The 15,044-nt window shown below is 39.6% G+C and overlaps 1 protein-coding gene across 3 annotated transcripts in view; it reads right to left on the bottom strand.

The window, feature by feature from the left end:
- Positions 1 to 3,369: 3,369 nt before the first annotated feature.
- Positions 3,370 to 15,044, bottom strand: part of LOC127622675 (E3 SUMO-protein ligase PIAS1-like) — a 41,829-nt gene continuing 30,154 nt past the window's right edge. For 2 of the 3 annotated variants that reach the window (XM_052096699.1, XM_052096700.1), the window contains exons 3-14: positions 12,660 to 12,744; positions 12,280 to 12,327; positions 10,961 to 11,051; positions 10,516 to 10,650; positions 10,278 to 10,383; positions 9,603 to 9,676; positions 8,881 to 9,041; positions 8,396 to 8,526; positions 8,023 to 8,212; positions 6,434 to 6,573; positions 6,044 to 6,084; positions 3,370 to 5,883 (exon numbers count right to left, since the gene is read on the bottom strand). In XM_052096699.1, the coding sequence (XP_051952659.1) occupies positions 5,566 to 5,883; positions 6,044 to 6,084; positions 6,434 to 6,573; positions 8,023 to 8,212; positions 8,396 to 8,526; positions 8,881 to 9,041; positions 9,603 to 9,676; positions 10,278 to 10,383; positions 10,516 to 10,650; positions 10,961 to 11,051; positions 12,280 to 12,327; positions 12,660 to 12,744 (1,520 nt within the window). In that variant the 3' untranslated portion in view covers positions 3,370 to 5,565. The remainder of the gene's footprint in view (positions 5,884 to 6,043; positions 6,085 to 6,433; positions 6,574 to 8,022; positions 8,213 to 8,395; positions 8,527 to 8,880; positions 9,042 to 9,602; positions 9,677 to 10,277; positions 10,384 to 10,515; positions 10,651 to 10,960; positions 11,052 to 12,279; positions 12,328 to 12,659; positions 12,745 to 15,044) is intronic. The other variant, XM_052096701.1, reaches the window with a different exon arrangement.

The following is a 15,044-nucleotide window of genomic DNA, read 5'->3' as shown; positions in this document are numbered from 1 at the left end:
GAGGATCGGGGACCTGCAAGCGTTCTCTGTTAGCGACACTTGCCTGGAGTTCAGTCCGGCAGACACTTACTTGATCCTAAGACCGCGACCGGGCTATGTGCCCAAGGTTCCTACCACACCCTTCAGGGATCAGGTAGTGAACATGCAAGTGTTTCCCGGGAGGAGGCAGACCCAGCCCTTTCGTTGCTGTGTCCAGTATGTGCTTTGCGTATCTATCTGGACCGCACACAGAGCACTAGACGCTCTGAGCAGCTCTTTGTCTGCTTCGGGGGACAGCTGAAAGGGAACGCTGTCTCCAAACAGAAGTTTGCCCACTGGGTTGTCGACGCCATTTCATTAGCTTATCACACCAAGGCTGTGCCCCCCCCTTGCGGGTTCAAGCTCACTCCACCAGGGGTGTTGCATCCTCGTGGGCACTGGCCAGGGGCATCTCCCTAGCAGACATCTGTAGAGCAGCGGGCTGGGCAACACCTAACACTTTTTCGAGATTCTACAATCTCCGAGTTGAGTCAGTATCGTCCCGTGTTTTCTCAGGTCCGAGCCCGTAGAACTCGGTAGCACGCTGACGATCTGACCGGGTGAATCGCTTGTGCCTAGCGCCCTTTCTCTCAACCGAGGGAAAACAGTGCGCCTCCGTTCCAAGGAGATCCCATCTTCGGGTCGCTGGTTGACTCCTACCTAGCCCTCGTGGGTCCGCAGTTCAGCGTAGGAACTCGCCGACCCAAGCCACTGCGGGTACCTCAAGCTACCCTGTACTGGTGGAATGACCTTCCCAACTCAATCTGGGAAGCTAACTTACTCTCTATCTTCAAAAAACGGCTAAAAACACATCTTTTCCAAAAGCACTTAACCGGTATACTATTATGATGATAGTGAAACTTTGTAATATGGCACTTTTTGTACCACTGTCTCCCTAAGATGATTCGCTGATGTTCTTCCTCTTTTGTAATTCGCTTTGGATAAAAGCGTCTGCCAAATGAATAAATGTAAATGTAAATGTAAATGTAGAGGTGCTCCACATGTAATGCCTCCTGTTCGGACTCCCCCTGTGTGTAATGCCACGGTACTGTCCCCTCACGAGCGGACCCCCGTGTCTCCCTTAGGCAGTTACAGCTGCCTCGGTCGCCGTGCTGTTCGCTACCCCCCCTACGAGGTTGGGTCTACCACCGCACCAACTTTTCCACATAGGTCCTAAGTTAGGCCATCTGATGTATTTGCCAATTTTTGCCTCCCCTGCTGGGTAGGTGTGGCCTCCGCAGGGTCTTCTCTGCCCTGAAAGAAGGGCTAAGACCCCCTTCCCTCAATGCGTGTAAGGGCCCCGGCCGTAGTTGCTCTATGCGAGAAACATAGAGAGAAAAGAGGCCCAGCCAGGCTGGAGTCTGATGGCTTAAATGGGGCATTGGGGAAGGGTACTTGAAGCCTGATACAGTTGGTCGTCCTGCACGTAAGAATACCTGCTCACTCCTGTATTAGCAGTTCACGTACACGGCTCAGTGCATGGCACTTTATAAGTGGACCCCTAGTGTCGCTTCTCTGACACAACGTGGAGAGAGCGACAGAAGGGGAACGTCTAGGTTACGTATGTAACCTCCGTTCCCTGATGGAGGGAACGAGACGTTGTGTCTCCCCCGCCACGTCACGGAGCCGAGCCACTGTTGAGGCCGGACCATTTCCGGCTCCTCAGAAAAATCCTGAATGAACTCCCGTATTTGCTCCACTTCAATACCCGTATGTCCAGGGGCAGGACATGCAAATACTGGCTGCCAACTCTCATTGGCCTTTTTTCATAGATCAGAGGTGGATATCGGCGCTCAAGAGAGACCCCTAGTGTTGCTTCTCTGACACAACGTGGAGAGAGCGACAGAAGGGGAACATCTAATATTCGAGTTTTGGGGGGCTCTTATTTTGGAAGACAACATCAGAATGTCCTGAAACATTGTAGTTCACACCTTGAGAAGGTGTCCTCCCCACCTGAGGTAAAATTGGTCTGTGGAAGCTACGACTTTTATTTTTATGTTTTTCTGAATGTGTACACAAAACATCTAATATGTAAGTTTTGGGGGGCTCTTATTTTGGAATTCAACATCATAATGTCCTGAAACATTGTAGTTCACACCTTGAGAAGGAGTCCTCCCCACCTGAGGTGAAATTGGTCTGTGAAAACTAGGACTTTTATTTTTATGATTTTCTGAACGTGTAAACAAAACATCTAATATTCGAGTTTGGGGGGCTCTTATTTTGGAATTCAACATCAGAATGTCCTGAAACATTGTAGTTCACACCTTGAGAAGCTGTCCTCCCCATCTGAGGTGAAATTGGTCTGTGGAAACTAGGACTTTTATTTTTATGATTTTCTGAATGTGTAAACAAAACATCTAATATTCGAGTTTGGGGGGCTCTTATTTTGGAATTCAACATCAGAATGTCCTGAAACGTTGTAGTTCACACCTTGAGAAGGTGTCCTCCCCACCTGAGGTGAAATTGGTCTGTGGAAGCTAGGACTTTTATTTTTATGATTTTCTGAATGTATGGACAAAAAAGGTAATATATGAGTCTTTGGGGGGTTCTTATTTTGGACTTCAATATATCATGCAGTGACAGGTTGTGAGGTGTGCTAAAATCTTTCTTTCTTTCGTTCTGTCTTCCTTTCTTTCTGACAGACAGACAGAATAAATTAATGCATGTGAAATTGCCTTAGTTCTAACGGTCATACCGCAATAACCAGTGTACGTGCACCGCGAAATATAGGTGCGGCTAGTTTGACCGCTCATTTTGAAGTGGCGGCTGGCTTGACCGCAGTAAAATACTGAGGAAGAATGAAAGAACCACAACACAAATGTCACAGATTTAGTGACATGAATCATTCGCCTTGAATGGCATCTATTCAGACTTCGCTTTCTCACAAATCTCAGAAGCGACAAATAGGACACGGAAAGGATCAACATAGGCAGATCAAAAGCAACCAGAATTTTCTGCAGATGATAAAAGGCCAGCCAATAGTGTCCTGCGGGAAACTCGCTTCAGTAAACAGAGCTTCTCCCCAGCCACGTTGGTCACTCCGGGAAAAGAAAAAAAAAAAAAAAAAAAAGCCCATGTAATGCAAAGATTGACCAGACTTTTGACAAGACAGCAGCGGGTCAATTGCTCTATACGCAAAGATGCATTCCACACAGTGGGCATCAGAAGGGAGAAATAAAATAGCAAAGTGGCTATTATTAATAGACAGGTCACCAGTGGCAACTAATCAGAGATAACAATGAGAGACATTGTTATTGCAGGTTTAAATACACTGAACATTTAAAATAACTTACTTTCATTCTACAACCAGGTCAAGCGAAGAGCCCAAAAGACAGAAAAAGAAACGGTTTAATGTATTTGTTTTATTACAGCTAAATCGCTCTCTACATAAACAAGTAACATTCATTAGGTAAATAATGTATCCCAATTGAAATAATAAATAATTAATATAATTTTTTTATACAAACTGGTATTGGTTTCCTGTACATAAAGGTTTCTCTCATAGCATACATACAGTAAGGGAAGAACTTAAGGCAGCGAGTTCATGCTGCCAGTTATTGGTACAGCTATGGACTGACTGTCTAGTGGTACACTTCAAGGGAAGGCAGATGTGGCGATTCAGGGGGCATGTGAAATGTATAATTTCAGTACTAAAGAATGTCAAAAGTGTTTATGGCCAATTGTTAATTTGAAACTTAGTTGAACATTTGTTCTAAATCACTTGGAAACATTCAGTAAGGAAAGTTAGTGGTCTTTTCTGTGTGCTAGCTGTAATCAAATCTTAAACTGTGATTTAAAGTATGTGCCAACTCATCAAAACCCAACATTGTGCCACAACCTCTTTAATGGAGGAAGATCAATGGATAACCATTACTATTCAATGCCTAGGTCATTAAAAATAACTGAGCTAGAGGATATGCACACTCAGCTGGCTTTTATCCTTTAAATTGTTTAATTTCAACAAAAGCTGAAACTGACACAGCAAGTAAGATTGTGGAATTAATGCCTCAGGTGTCTCATATAGTACAAATATGAGAGAATGAGACATGGACACATAATTAAATACTTGTACAATGCAAAGCAAGTGTTAAGAGCTTGTCAAATAATTAAGAAATAAATGCAAGACAGTAATGCTTGATCAAACAAATAGTAAAAATATAATATATATAGATAAAATAAATAAATTACATTTTATACAGACAAAACAGACAGCACAGATGTCTAGGTAGCACTAAGGTCACCTTTCAAACACACTTTGAAAATCTGTAATGCTAAATAATGGGGCTCAATGATAATGGTTGTATGATGTTTCAATTACAGTTGATTCCAATCTTAGTTGTAGCCTATTTAGGCTTTTGACAGGGAGGATATGCAGACCTTGAGAAAATGACATTTCAAGGAAACATTATGTTCTCGAAATTTAAAATGGGCCATTTGAGAAGACAGAAGACACCAGACACCAAATTGAAAAAGGATGCAATTGAGTTCAATCATCATAGTTGACAGAGTCAGAATGCAGTTGTTCCAATTATATCCTCTTAAGGAAGCTACACAACTTGGATTCAACCGGAGTAAAATCTAAATTGTTAAGTCCACTGAGTGCATATTTAAATTGCCAAACAAAATGAGTGTGTAATAGTTGGAAACTAGCGACCAGCTTATAAAAATGAGGCTAACATGTAAGTATCAAAATTAGATACAGTTTCAAAATATCTGAAGGTCTGCTGACATGTGCCGTTACACCTCTGTAAGGTTTCTGTGTTAATGAGGTATGCAATAGTGCCTGAAATTTTCTGAGGGTACAAACAAACAACATCTAAAGAACATAAGATTGTGAGAACCAGAGTTCACCTCCGATAATAACCAACAAATCTGGGCACTGCTTTCTTTAAACCTATCTCTACTTCTGGATACTTCATGTGGTAATGGATGAGAGAGAATGTGCAAAAGGAATAAGACATGACCTCCGTTGACTCTTCAAGCATGTCGTGGCTTGACTCTGTCTTGGCGTAAGGGAATGCTTCTGTACAGCATACATCCTACATAACTTAAAAGCAATAATAAATTACCTGCACAGGATAATGGCGTTAAATAATATCATGTTCCCTCATCGTTCAAACAATGGCTGAGGGCAAAGAGTCTTATGACCAGACAGGAAAATAATTATACAGATGACTGCCTTTCCATTATTGTGACTAAAATAATTATTTGAGGTGAAATAAAATAGCAAAAAAGTATAAAAGGTATAGAATAAGATAATCACAGAACAGAAATCAGTGAAAAACATTTTCAGTATCCATGGAGAAAATACCGACTGAAGTCACTCACTGGGTAGGCAGCGTTCTATTGTTTATATACAAAAGTAAAACCGAAAATAGATTTTTCTTCTCTGTACACAGCTCTCTTTACAAAAGTCTTTGTTCTCTTTTTTTCCAGCGTTCCACCTCATTCATGTCTAAATCCTATTAATGAGTGCACAAAGCTGCTGCTTCACCCTCCTGCTGTTTGTGATAAAGGCTAGTCTGTTTGTATGGCGCCCAAGTGTGGTCAGTCCAGTGAAATTACATCAGGGATGGAGCCGTATATAACGGAGGCAGCGGCATCAGTGCGCGAGCGGGAGCCATTGCTATGTGGGTGGCTGTCTCTCAGGCTGCTGGAGGACACCAGACTACTGCTGCTTCCACTGCTGCTGCCTCCGCTGCCATTAGCAGGCACTAGTGAGCTGCTTGCAGGTGTCCCCGACTGCTCCAGGAAAAGCTGTGAGGAACCATAGGGCATGAAGCGGTTTAGCAGCAGCTCATGGTCGTCTGATGCTGATGCAGAGGCTGAGGCAGCGGCCGCAGCAGCCATGACCATGTTATAATGCTGCAGAGGGGGATGGAGAACAACTTTAGACTATTGCTGTTAAATGTTTTGAAATCAGGTTCCTAATGCATCCATTCAATGTAATAAGACACCTAATGCGTTAAGATATAGACACTTGTTTATGCACAATGCTGCCCTCTAGCAATGCTTTGCTGCCCACCTGGTGATTGTCCCCTTGTAAAAATGAGAAGAAATTCAGATCTGTAGAAAAGAAAGGAGAAGCTGTTTTTATCACCTGCAGATCATCTCCACTGAACACTAAAACTGTTAAATGTCATAAACATCAGTGGGAAAGTGAGAAACACAGCATCCAAATGTGTTATAGACAGTACATGGAGAGATGACAACATAAGCCATTTCATCACAATGTAAAGGGTTGCTACTACCGAACTGGTAATGATTAAACAATACATTTCAAAATAAACACATTCAATACAATGGGCAACATAGATCAATTGAGTCATGTGAAAGGGTCTTAACAGTGTAGTTTAAGCCTGATAAGTTAAAAGTAAAAATTGACAGTGTTATATAAGTGTAATGATGCTGATACCTGATAGATCACTGGGAGTGTGGTAATAGTGACGGTAGTCCTGGATGAGAGGAGGGGGGGGAGGAATGTAGTTAGATTCCACTGCAGGCATGCTTTGAGCTTGTGCCAGTGGAGATGCCTGATGATGCAGATTTAACACTCTGCAGAGAAAAAACATAATTAGGAATAGTGGTTGACCAATAAATCGCAGAGGCTGATCAATCAGGTGTCTGAGCTCATAGGGTACTTCTCAAACGAAAGGCTGCAGTCTAGTGAGGCTGTGCCATTCATAGACCAGAATTTGAGGCTGTAGGCTAGGCTCCTCCATAGCATTCAACGCTATGACTGAGATGGTCTAGTAAGTCCACATGGCTACGTCAAAAGTTTTTCCACCTCTGTGGTGACGGCATGAACGTTTCAAAAATAAATAACTTGTGAACCACTACAACTGCTTTGTAGAAATGTCACCAGGAGGGTGCACATCTGTTTGTTTTCTGATATTTTCTTTATAAAAATGATTTTTTTTTAATCTGAATTGTGCAAAGGATTGTGGGTGAGTGAAGGCCATGCAGGATGCCCCTGATGCATCCTCCAAAATGTGGCAAATGAAGGCAGCGAACCTTCCAAGTGTCCTCACAATTGAGACGGCCTTCGACGGTGCTTGATGACGTGGCATCCGAGATATCCAGCCTTCTGATTGAGAAGCACTGATAATGTTAAGTTGCTTATATGTTTCATTCTCCCTCTCTCACCTCAACAGTTCCCTGTTTCTTTTAACTGTCTTGTCGAATTATAAAAAAAGCCAATATCAATAAATCTTCTATAATATACCATCTGCAAATATGCTGATACCTTATTTATACAGATGTAATTCACGAAACGCAAAACTTGAAATCCGGGGGGCCTGGGTAGCTCAGTGGAGTTCGCTAGTTTGAATCCCAGGGTATGTTGAGTGACTCCAGCCAGGTCTCCAAAGCAACCAAATTGGCCCGGTTGCTAGAGAGGGTAGAGTCACATGGGGTAACCTCCTTGTGATCACTATAATGTGGTTCGCTCTCGGTTGCGAGCGTGGGGAGTTGTGCGTGAAGCCTCCACACACACTATGTCTCCGCAGTAACGCGCTCAACAAGCCACGTGATAAGATGCACTGGTTGATGGCCTCAGACACAGAGGCAACTGAGATTCGTCCTCCACCACCCAGATTGAGGTGAGTCACTACGCCATCACGAGGAATTAGAGCACATTGGGCATTCCAAATTGGGAAAAAAAAAAAAACAAAAACAAAAAAAACAAAACTTGAGCAAATTCAGCACTCATATATCCAGCCTGTGTAAACTGTTAGGAGACTGTTGCTAGCTGGAGAGCAACTTCAAAGTAAAATGAGTAAATGTCATATTCACTGTGCACTGTATGTACAATATATAAAGGCAATATATAAAGTATGTACAATGCTCAAGTCGTGGTATCAATCACCTAGCAGGTTCTTGCACTATTGCACACTGTATTTCATTAATTTAACCAATAACACTTCATTATGTTCTAAATAGATCTTCTAGTACCAAAAAACAAACAAACAACAACAAAAACATATGGAGAATATAAATCCTTACCCTTTGCTGACAGGTGGGGAGGTGGGTGATAGGGATGGACAGGCTCTTTTAGGTGGAGGCTCGTCATTGTAATCATCATCATCATCATCATCATCTGAGGAGCTGTCCAGCGTCAGGTCAATCACCTCCACCTTATTACTGCTGTGGGACGAACTGTTTCTGTGGGCTGACACAACCGAACGACAAGAGTCTGAAAGACAGAAGCAGCATAATAAAAAAAACAAATAAAAAAACAATACCCCCAGATCTTAAGCAAAGTGGACTACTTAAAAGTTCTCCAACATTTAAGTTGTACTATGCAATGTCTAGACTTTTCACTAAAGGACCGTTTATGGTCTCCCTGACTCAGCTACTTAAGGCTTTGCAATTATACCTTCAATACCGTTTGACGAGGCTGACACTTCCTGTACCATCTTCTTGGATCTCATAGGAGCCCAATTACCATCCTCTTTAAACTGGATCTCATCACAGTCCATACAACTGCTCAGAATCTCCATGAATAATCTGGCCACAAAACAAACACAAAAAGTAAAAAAAAAAAAAACTCAAACCATTGCAGGTCTTCAATATGAAAGGATGTTGGTAGGTGACATGAAACTTTTTTTTCTTCCTTAAAAGTAATATTTGTAAGCAACATTTCACTAATTATTTAGTAATTTTGATGCATGCAGCCTTTATTACCTCATCTTGTATGAGGAACATTTGGATATGGAAAATTTTTTACTAGAACTAAAAATGTATTTGTCCACCACAGAACCACTAAACTAGTAGAAAACAAAAAGGTCATTAAAATGGTGAAAACAAAAAAAAGGTGAAGAATTAGTGACCATAGGAGTGAAAGGTAATAGCAGCACTGACCCATCAATAATAAGATGCTCATATGGGGCTTTCTTGTCGCAGACCGGGCACACCCATGTGGGTTTCTTCTCATTCATTTGGATATAGAGTGTAGCATCAAAGCACTGCAGGTGTGAGCAGGTGAGTGCTCGGCAGGGAATCGTCAGCCGCATCTTTCCGAGCTGTGCATTTACACACTATATTAGTATACATTAGAAGCACACATATTGCTTTTTAACATGATCAGGGAAAAAACTCATGAGAGGTGAAAAAGTCATAGCAGGTGTTCCAGAAGTATATTTTCAGTTGATTTGTTTGTTGTATTTAAGTGTTTTAAAGCTTAAAGTACTTGTTTCAAGTGATTATAATAAATAAAATATAAAAATATTTATCAGACAACTTGGGCAAATTAGCTTAGAAAAAAGGTGACTTTAGCCAAAAGGGGAGTAGTTTGCATCCCTGCTTGATAAATCTTACAATTGAATAATGATTGATTATACTGTAGTATCGTACTCCTGAATTGCTGGTTTATGATCTATACTCCAGCACTGAAATTAACTGAATTCTAATGAACACAATACTGAAAGCCAGAATGTCATAACCAGGGCTCAGTGAAAAGCAGAATTTCATTAATATGACAAAATTATCAATGTAATCTTTTCTAAAGAAAGACTATAAGGTTGAACAGAAACCCTTTGCGAAGAAAAAAATTATTTATTCAGGATTGAAGGTCCATTTCGTACCGGACAGAGCAAGGAGACTCGCAGGCTAGTGGTGGCAATCTCACTGTCAGGGTCGGCAGTAAGCTTTTCTTTGACTAAAGAGGAAGCACAGGACACACAACCCATCACAGTTTTCAAACATCAATTATAATTTCATTTTCACATGTTACCATTCACTTCACTTGAATAGCTCTAAGGCCACTTTATACATTTTACTTGAAAACGCATTAATTTGCTATGATTATGTCTCACATCAATGCTGGAATGGTGTTTTCCTCCACCAAAAAAACTTTGGGAAGTGCTATTAACAATCACATACTTTGCAAATCAATGAATTTATAAAACTGAAAACATTGTTTATAAACTAAAACAGATTTGTGTGGATGTTACCTTAAATTCCCCCATGTTCAAACCCAGTGCAAAAAAAGATATCAAAGTTGTAATAGTTATTTATAATATTCTCTGACATTGACTACCTCCAAAGAAAATCCACACATGGGTAAAATGTAGCAAAATTTTAAAGAACAGTTGCATGTGCTAAATGGGTGCAAATATGTTTTAGAATAATGTTGAAGAATAAAATGCATTAAAATAAAAAATGACTAAGGATGCTGAATATTGCAATTGTTTGGGTAATATTCAGCCTTGTAAGGGCCCAAAAAACAATTCACCTGTTATAGCTCAGAGTAAACTTACTGAGTGCTCTAGAGTGGTCTGGGTTTCTAATGCCTTTCGACCGTAGTCTCTGTAGCAAAACAGTGGAGGACTGCTGTCGGACCAGGTAAACTGCCATAGAGTAACTCTGTATGGACAACACAGTGCTTATTAGAAACACATTCTGAGCACCATGATGATGGTATTTCAGTTTTAGACATCAAATCAAGAAGCCCTCTATCATTTTAAATACAGATTCAGAGGCAGAAGCATTTATTACCCTCCCAATTTCTGATGTCCATGACACAACAATGGTGTTGGGGACCGTTGTAGACAATCTAACCAAGGAGGTAATGTTGATGGGTCTGCTCGGTCGCTTTGGCTCCACTCCATTTTTAGTTGGAGGAAGGTATCCCTAAAACAAAAAGCAACAAGTTACACAGCCATCACATCAACCAACAGAACTTTTAAATTATAAAAACAATGGATTGTAAACACTCTTCTACAAAAACCCATGGCAAATTACCGGTTTTCAAATTAGGTTTGATTTAATTGCACACTTAATAGGGGGTTGTTAGTGACAACTTGAATATTCTGCAAACTCTATCAAACTTTATAAATAGCAAAAATATAGTTATATGCTATTCTTTGCCTCTAACTACAGAATTCATCATAAATTAGAAAATATTCTGCTGATTTATGACTGAAAACAAAGCCAGACTCACAGGGAGGTTACAGGGTTTTCCATTCACTTTCACACAAAGGTTGGGTGGGAAATGGTCTTCCTGAGGACAACTTGTCTCTGATAAGCAAAACCTGTAGAACATGCATTGAGATTCCTTTAGGAATATGTGGAAAAGATTTCAAAGACTATCAGAAACCAAAACAAAGATGGAGGTACGTTATCTTCAGCACAGACAATCAGAAACTAGACAAAACACATTAAAATATGCAATTGACCCGTTTCAGTGACATCACTTTTTCTATATCAAGGAAACCTCACAAATGGCTTTTATCCATGGCAAGTCTCATAAAATGTGTATAAAGGTCTGAAGACAGCACAAATATGTCAAATGTGACATTAATATGTTATAAATTATACATTTCGTATGCCGGTGAGTCTGAGCGACCATCAGGTACACACACTTTTTGGTACATTATTTTAAACATCTCTCATTCAGAAATTACAAATGTTTGTGTTGTTTTCTTGACTGATTTGGTCACAATATTACAAAACGTCAGTGATGCTCCAATCTGTATGAATGTAAGAGTTGCTTTTAACTCCTGATGAATACACAGAAAGCAACCGAGGTATGTATATTAGTGTACATTACTAATATTTTTACATTGTAGCCTGTTGGTGCATATAAAGTGCTTTATAATCCTGTTGTGATGTGTCGTTTGACTTGCATTAGTATAACATATTAAACAATTACTATATATTGATATTATAGTGCTTTTTTATTTCATTTCTGTTACATGACATGCCTTTATATAGTCTGGATGTTATGAATGAAACATCGTTCTATGTGCATATCCTGTTTAATTTTATCAGACCCGAATATTTTATACATATTACCGACACATGTACAGATAACTGACATGTCAGAATAAATTAGCAAAAAACCAACAATTGTTTTATCCATGTTCTCCCCCATTGTCACTGCTTGTCTTGAGTGAAATGAAGTCGTGTCACTAAAAAGATAAAACAAAAATGTTGTTGCTTTTGTTGCATCCCACAGTGCAGCACACTGAGGGTATTTGGAATTTTGGCCACAAACATGGTAGAGCGGTCAAACAGTGGGGTCTCATGAAACAGGTCAATATTCAATGGCATGCACATTACTTACGAAAAAAAGATTGCTCTTTGGAAATGTTAAATAGAACATAATACATTATAACAAGATATTGTGATAACACAAAACAATAACAAATAAATGCAGCCAAAAAAGTACACTCTAGTGATTAAGTATTTATTTCGATTTCTCTTCCAGACATTTTTTGTAGATGTTCAGGTTGAATAATAATTTTATGATTATTATACCTTAGCTGTACTTGAACAGTGAAGTCACATTTGGTCCCAGAGATGTCCCTGTCGCGACAAGAGTGTGGGAGAGAGAAGGAATGTGTGATAGAGAGTGTAGGACAGAAAAGCATACCAAACATTCTGCAGGACTGCTTAGGCACATTTGAAGCACCAAAACCCTTTGATATGCACTAGTATATCACTATGGCCTTCTATGTTGGTTCAAGAGGAAGGTTTATAACAATACATGATCAGTTGTTTGACAGTCATTTTAAATTCACCAGCTTTTCAGTTCTGATAATGAAACTGGCTAAAGTAACTAATTTATTCCAAAATCAAAATTAGCTGGGACATTACAGTGTCAAACTATGTCATGCAATATCCCTCCCCACACTTACATTGAACTGCTGATCTGTTGAACTTGCTGAGGCGTTAGTGCAAACGCAAAACACGTTTCCTGAAATCTTTGACTGCTGTCAGAGGCTGTAAAACAAAACAAGATAGGAGACGGTTGGGAAAGACAGGGAATTCGAGCACCACTAACATAACACTATAAAATTCTGAAGTGATAAAACTTGAAGGACAATAGCTCTTGGAAGGAAAGATTTCCCCAGGCTGAGCTGGAGACGGAGTGAGAAATGTACGTGCCGCTAGTGCAGCACAATGGCTAGATTTGTGCATTTTCATAAAATATACTTTAAATACATTTAAAAAAATGTAAATACTAAAGTTCAGAATGTCTCTCTTTTTCAAGATTTTCAAGCTTTGTGAGGGTACACTGTCTTCTATATTTCATGGCAGCATCCTTGACCGAGCAATGAATGAGATGATGTTTGAAATTAAAAACTTTACTTAAAAGCTTCATGAAAAATCCAGCAGGAAGTTAATTCTCAAATTGATAGCAATGCAACGTCTCAGATACAGGGCTGCTGGCACTTTTCTTTGGATCAACTTGAAACGCTTGTAGTCAAGTATAAAGCCAAACTGTATAACAGAGCCAAAAATAACCCTGCCTTACATAATTCAATCCCCTCAAATGAAGCAAGCGGTTTAGGTATGAGAGAGAGATAAGAGGGCGCTCTATATGCACCTCTACAGATGCTCCACACGTAGATGGCTGAGCTCAATGACAGAGACCTTTGACTGAAATGAGGTGCGATTTTTTGACCACTTGAGTAACCATGTGGAGAGGCAAATCTATTCCACTTGAAGGTGAGAGTTTAACAGCGAGAAGCTGGAAGATGATTAATTTTTACTGTTCAGGAAGGAGGCAGTGAGCCAATTTTCTGGTGCACAAAAGACTCATCAACACCTGGAAACACTGGTTGCTCTCTCAACTCACAATTAAATTCAAATTCAGCAATTATTGTTATAACAGTGCAAGATATTTCAATAAGAGGGGGCTTGAACTAGATATGTAAGGACCATTGTGTTTCCTGGAAGTCTTGTGCAATGAAGAGATGCTTCAGAAGCAATTTAATTTTACAGGGTCATAGAAACTGCATAGAAAATGCAGTTATTACTTTGCAATTTGCACTCAAACTGATCTCTGCAAGAGTGCTTATAGAGAAAGGAAACCTGAAATAAGGTAACTTGGCTCGACATTCCAAAATTAGCTAAGCTGCCACATAGTCCCCAGCAACATATGGAAACATTGCATAATTCTCTTAAAGACTCAAACAACGAGATCAGCCTAACTGGTTCAATATATTGATTTTGGGAAACTAAACAAAAAAAAACAAAAAACGCTAAATGTTAAACATTTTCCAAAGAGAGAGGACTAAGACATTTTTTCCAAACATCTGAAAATCAAGACCAAAACCATCGAAAAGGAAGACACCTGTTAACAAAACAAAAAATACACTGTTAAAAAGAGAACTTTAACAAAGCAAAAATGGAAACACTATTGTTTGGCCCCAGAAAACTTGGAATATGTTCACATACATATATATATATATATTTATTAGGGTTGCAAAATTCTGGGAATTTTCAAAGATGGAAACTTTCCATGGGAATTAATGGGAATTTAAGGGAATTAACAGGAATTTATGGGAATAAACAGGAATAAAGTGGGAATTTTCAAAGTTGAGGGTTGGCTCTTCATAAGGAACTTAAATATAGTTGAGGAAAGTATATTTTAGCATAATCTTGACTAAAACAAACAGATGCCATTCAAATACACTTGAATATCCATGCCATTCCTCAATCACATGCACATAGAACACTGCTTACTGCATGGCTATTGAGACCACACCCCCTACTGGCACTGTACATCCCTCCATCACATGTACAGAAGCCCAAAGCACAAAACTATTGAAGGCACACATTTGAGCCTGTGGACTAAACAAAGTGAAGTAAGTTTTGATGATATTATGGGGAAATATATTTATTAAATGTTTAAATTGCAAGTATCACATACAAATGTATTCATCTAGTAGCAATGCTGATAAGTTAGATGCTAAATAAGCTAGCATAACTTTATTTACCACATAAGGCAGATGCTAGCTACCTCATGTGGCTGTTTTTCTCTGCCTCCTGCAATATGTTTTCAAGATCATTCCAGTTGTTTAGCTAGCCTTACTATTTATGTATCTGTTCATGCCATTTCATTAGTATTCTTTCTTACAAGCTCTTGCATTGCATTAGTATTCTTACAAGCTTATTTTACAGAAAAATGCCACGTACACCATCCGATGTTTGGAGACATTTTACACCAGCTAATGTACAAGGGAAGTCTGTATATAAGTGCAAATATTGTGATAAGACATACGTGAAGAATGCCA

The sequence above is a fragment of the Xyrauchen texanus genome, chromosome 29 (assembly GCF_025860055.1).
Source record: "Xyrauchen texanus isolate HMW12.3.18 chromosome 29, RBS_HiC_50CHRs, whole genome shotgun sequence".
Lineage (NCBI taxonomy): Eukaryota > Metazoa > Chordata > Actinopteri > Cypriniformes > Catostomidae > Xyrauchen > Xyrauchen texanus.
Note: the sequence above shows the minus strand (reverse complement) of the source record. Positions and strands in the feature narration are given on the sequence as shown.